The 5,673-nt window shown below is 34.8% G+C and overlaps 1 protein-coding gene across 1 annotated transcript in view; it reads right to left on the minus strand.

Moving 5' to 3' along the window:
* Positions 1 to 3,402: 3,402 nt before the first annotated feature.
* LOC107554474 (homeobox protein aristaless-like 4) overlaps positions 3,403 to 5,673 on the minus strand; it is a 26,992-nt gene continuing 24,721 nt past the window's right edge. The window contains exons 3-4 of the mRNA XM_016236979.1: positions 4,891 to 5,019; positions 3,403 to 4,094 (exon numbers count right to left, since the gene is read on the minus strand). Coding sequence (XP_016092465.1) covers positions 3,777 to 4,094; positions 4,891 to 5,019 — 447 coding nt within the window. The 3' untranslated portion in view covers positions 3,403 to 3,776. The remainder of the gene's footprint in view (positions 4,095 to 4,890; positions 5,020 to 5,673) is intronic.

Genomic DNA, 5,673 nt, shown 5'->3' on the forward strand with positions numbered 1-5,673 from the left:
CTCATAAGTATTAAGGCTATTAAGGTAGTTCACAAAAAACATTAATTATATTTGTTTCATTAATAGTATTTTGTAAAAAGTAAAGAAAAACAGATTTGTTGTGCATTAGATGACCTACTTGACATGCAGGTGCAAATTTCCATGTGCAATGTGTTGAATTTCTCTATGGCCATTTTGTGTTAGAAATATAATGGATTAAAAATAGGATCCTATTGCAAAGCAGTTTCAACTCTTTGGAATAAAGTCCAATCCTTGGTTGTTGGGGACTGTTCATTTGCTGTGGAGCAATTTGCATGTAAATCATTCTCTTCCTCTTTCCACACCCCTTTTCTGGTTGAGCTGACTAATGCAGTTTTTTGCCATGAGAAAAGTTTGTATATTGAAATTCATGCATTCAAATGATTTACTGGAATTATTTCTGTATTTTAGGTTATAAATTAAGCCCGAAACAATTAGCCGTAAGCTCACCGCAGCACAAAAAATATGACTTGACAATAATAATCTTATCAAGGCTTGTCAAAACTGCTGTCTTCTCAAGTAGAATAAAAGTTTGTAACGCATGTTTGAATGTGTTTAGTTGGTTGTAAGTATTCCCATAATCATTTTAAATGAATACATTTCAAGATTCTATTATACAGCAACAACATACTAATGGATAAAATGCTTTGTATTTTACACAGACTTGTTCATGTCTGAATTTCATGGCACACAGTACAAACTTGTACAATATTTTCAGGATGGAATTTAATGATCATTTTACAAAAGAAAATTAGTTATGTTATCAAAAATAACAACAAAAACCAGGAAAACTATATCATTCATTAAATTCAAACACACATAGGAAGAAAATCATTGTATTATTCAAAGTGCATGCTGTACAAACACAAAGAACTGATGATAATATTTAACTGCATGTCTCAGTAGAATTTAAACTGAGGAACTAATAAAGGAACCATCATTTAGAAGTGGAAAGACCAATTAAGTTTTGACCTTAAAGTGCCCCTATTTTGGATTTTTGAAAATTACCTTTCATGCAGTGTGTAACACTGAAAATATTAAGTGAATGAAAATATCCTGTAAAGTTTTAAATCTGAAAGTGCACAGTGTATAAAGTTATTGTCTCTCAAAAGAAAGAGTCGACTCTGAATCATTTAAACATGTCGTTTTTAAAACGAATCCCAAGCCGTTTCATGTTGAGGTCAACATGAAACATTAGCATACTGCCCGCCCACTTGTTGGTCTTTTCGCTTTGCCACTAGGTGCCGCTTTTGGAGCAAATAAGGTAAAAATAAATGCATATTGAAAGTGTTTTTTGACCTCGAATGCATGTCAACCTTTTTTGGGGGACTCCCAAATCCAAAATATGAACCTTTCATTACCCATAATAGGGACACTTTAAAATTCAATGACGTTTTAGCTAATCTCAATCAGTAAGCAATTTTTCCACTGATTCACAGAATGAGCTGTTTTTAAAGCTACAATATGTAACATTTGACCCTTTATTGGTTGAAGCATAAAACTATAAGTTACTTGCGAAGGAACAATGTTTTGTAGTTATTAGGGGTCGACGGATTATCGGCGCCGATATTAAGCATTTTTATGGTTATCATATCGGTCATTTTCAAAAGCGATTCGCCAATAAAATTATTTAAAAGCATTTAAAGAACGTTTTTGTTAGAGCCCCTGTTATTCTTCATTTTGACATTAATTAAAATTTTTACACCAGACATATCGGTGCAAAATATGGGTTATCGATCTACTTGATCTATAATAATCAGTATCGGTGTTGCCCCTGAAAACACATATCTTCAACCCTAGTAATTATGTGAATATTTTGGTAATTTGTAATAACATCAAATGACGAATATCATGAACAATCACGGACAAATTATGAAAGTATGCACTTTCCCGGGAAATCCATCCCAATAGCTCTAATATATTAATTTATTGTAGGCTTCCTATTCATTTAGGGCGAGGCAAAAACAGGGTTTGGGTTCATTATTTAAATTTGGTTAATTTCAATCAAAAAGTTACATAGTGTAGCTTTGACCATAATCTATTTAATATCTACTGTTTACTCCCCTGCTGCTTTGTCTTTTTATGATCAATTAATCCTAAATGTAAATGAAAACTTGAATTTACCTCTGTAAGCATCTAATAAAAAGCCATCATTTTGCAGCACATTATTGCTAGTGAACCCTAATGGCGCCAAACCTAGTGTCTCTTTTCACACTTCATGATAACCAGAATGTTGAAAAGAAGCAGAGGTTTTGGGTGGTGACCCACCCTGCAGCGGGAGAAACTGGACCTATGCTGGTGCGAGGGCCTAATGCTGCATCGAGCCAGGAAATTAATGAAGTTAGGCTTATGTTCCAGCTGATGGAGTCGTGTCCTTCTAACACAAAACAAACATAACATTCCAGCATTTGTCTGGAAACAATGTCCTATTACCTCTGGTTTAGAGAATGTGGGCTGTGATTAAAGGGAGTATTTTGGGGGCTTGAGCTGGAAGGAATCTGAATGTTCGGCATATCCAGAATGAAGAGAACTAAACCTGATGTGCATTGGCTGGTACAGAATTCTGCTCCCTGCAAAATGTCTCACGTGGAATGGGAAGCACTTGTTCTTGTTTTATTATGCCTCTATATTCTGGTCCATCCTTAGTGAGCTGTTTAAGCCTAGTGCATAAGAACTGATGCAAGTGACATCTTCTTAAGCCTTACTAAAACCAAGCACTGACAACATGTCCTGCTCAGGTATTCAATTCAAATAATTCAGATAAAATGTCATTTTGATCCAGCAAGTTTTCATGAAGCTAAGTGCAAATTTGCTATTTTATAATATTATGTACTATGTGGAGCACTTTTACTGCTGTGACTTTGATTAAACAAATCATGTTTATTTATTTACCACTTATTTAAAAGGCTTAAAGGGATAATTGACCCAAAAATGAAAAATCATTCGCTCACTTTTTTTTGTCATTTTAAACCTCTGTGATGTCTATGTGTTTCTGTGTCCAACAACATTGCACACAGAGAGATATTTTCAGAATAGCTTTTATACTTTAGACTTTTATAATGTTACAAAAACTATTTCAAATAAATTTTGTTCTTTTGAACTTTTCTATTCATCAAAGAATCTTGAAAAATGTATCTCAGTTTCTAGTTTTCTAGAACTGTCTAACTGTTTTCATTATTGATAATAATAAGAAATGTTTCCTGAGCACCAAATCAGCATATTAGAATGTTTTAAATGATCATGTGACACTGAAGACTGGAGTAATGGTTGAAAATTTAACTTTGCCATCATAGGAATTCTTTAAATCTATTAAAATTGAAAACAGATATTTTAGCCTTAATGAGCATAAGAGATTTCTTTCAAAAACAATAAAATCCTGCCGACCCCAAACCTTTGAACAGTAGTGTATATGTGTGGTAATTAGGGCAAAATATATCAATCTGGTAAAATAGGGCAAAATAGTGCATACTGATTTTTTTTTTTATTTTTTTTTTTTCAATGGTGATACATGGAAAGTCAGTATATTCATAAAACAGTCTCCATTTTGAAACTGGCTCTTTGTTTTCCACACATTCAAGCTCTGAACAATCCACTTCCTCTAAAAAAACTTCAATATTAAATCTCCTACAAGTGTTTTAAAGCTTCTAGCCTCCATTTCTCATGTTCATATTGGCTCCAGATGGCATAAACATTCACCTCATTAGTGCTGACAGCTTAGGGCTGAGGTTGTCTGGTCTTCTGTGTCCCAGATGAAGGCATCATGTGGCCCATGTGATTGCAGAGCTGTGCTCCCTTGCTTTCATACGCAAGCTGGTGATGCTGGAGGATTTGCGATCTGGTTCGATACTGAGATCAAATCCATTAATGGTTCCACCCACTCCAGAGTTGCCAAAAAGACTGCCCATGTGTGTCTGTCCTATGTTCCCAACTGGACTTGGCATACCAAGGAAATCAGACACACCACTAGCAGAGTGAGGGTGAGGGGTCATGCAGGAAGCTACAGTATCACAAGGTACCACACAGCCAGGCACTGGTGAGGCTGCACTGCTGCCACTTAACCATGATGGGTTCTGAATCTAAAAATAAACAAATAAAAACATATTTAATCATTTAAACATATTTGAAAATATGAGTGAGTCATTTGAATTATTAACTGAAACGATTAATTCATAATGATGATTCATTCACAAGTGTCTGGCTATATCCTAATATGCATACTTCCGTATGATATATCAGGTGGAAAACAGTGTGTGGAATGACTAGTATGTCCGAATCCACAATATTCATAAAACAGTATGAAAAAAGTACCTGGATGACCTAATTTGTATTCATATACCCGGATTTCATTCATATACTATTAACATTCATACTGCCGTATATAGAACACAATTTTTTTAACAGTTGCAATGTAATAACTAACCCTAATGTAATAAGAAATACCCTACTCACAGAGTACGCAATGTCGGATGCAGCCTCTGCTTTATGAGTGAGTCACTGAACTATTCACTCAACTGTTTCATTCAAAAACATTCATTCTTTCAGGAACAAAACAACTGTCTTTATGAGTGACTCACTGAATCATTCACTCAAATGAAAACAATGATTCATTCAGGTATGCTGCAACTAAATATTGTGGATAAAATAAATATAAACATATGTTATAAATATAATATAAATATATGTAAATATAAACTTCTTGATCATTAATCTGTTGTATAAAAGCAATTGTGTTGCTGGTCTAAGTTCAGCATGATTCGACTGCATGTCACATAATTTTTAAGGACTAATCATAAAACGCAGTTTTTAAATTTAATCAACTACATTTGTATATAGATAGACATTTATGATCGGTAATGCAGATTTTCCTTTTACCTGTGTATAATTTTCTGGTCGTGTAAGAAGAGGAAGCTCATATGCTGTTGAGAAGTGTGTTCGAACCTGCTGCATCTGACCAAAGCGTTCTCTTTTTCTCCATTTGGCCCGGCGATTCTGAAACCACACCTGCAGGAAATAGGCCAAATATCTGATTATTTGTATTATCTGTCTGCAAAAGCCCAAGATTTGGAGTGAATACATTGTGTATTCTATTGTATAAACTTCATGCTGTTTCTATTTTGGTACTGTATAACTGATGCGGCTTATAACGGTGCACATTATTACTTAAGTCTATCTACTGAAAACTGGATTCTCCCTCTAGTGAATTATAGTGAAAGACTGAGCACATGCAAAGGCATAAATCCCAAGGCGCATGAAAGCCATGCCACGGCTCTTTAGCTGACGTCTTTAATGTGCTGTCCACACTGCGCTATTTATGTATGAATTTGAACTCTCTCCTGCCAGCACAGGTTGGAGATCTGCTCTTTGATAGCTGTTCCTCTGTCTCCCCTCAGCCAGTGGGTCCAGCTTCGCTTATGTCTGGATCAGGTCCACCCCATCAGTCACAATGAGGCCAGTTCTGATCTGCTGTTAGTGCGCCGTGACACAAACCAACAACCCCAAACCACAGCTGAGCGCTCTCAGACCTTAGACATATGCTTCTATTTATTACGATTTGTAAGTAAAGGTAATTAATATACATACATATATATATATATATATATATACACACACACAAATATTTTTTATATATATATATATATAAAATAAAACATAAAA

The sequence above is a fragment of the Sinocyclocheilus grahami genome, unplaced genomic scaffold (assembly GCF_001515645.1).
Source record: "Sinocyclocheilus grahami isolate Dianchi unplaced genomic scaffold, SAMN03320097.WGS_v1.1 scaffold503.1, whole genome shotgun sequence".
In the NCBI taxonomy this organism is placed as follows: Eukaryota; Metazoa; Chordata; class Actinopteri; order Cypriniformes; family Cyprinidae; genus Sinocyclocheilus; species Sinocyclocheilus grahami.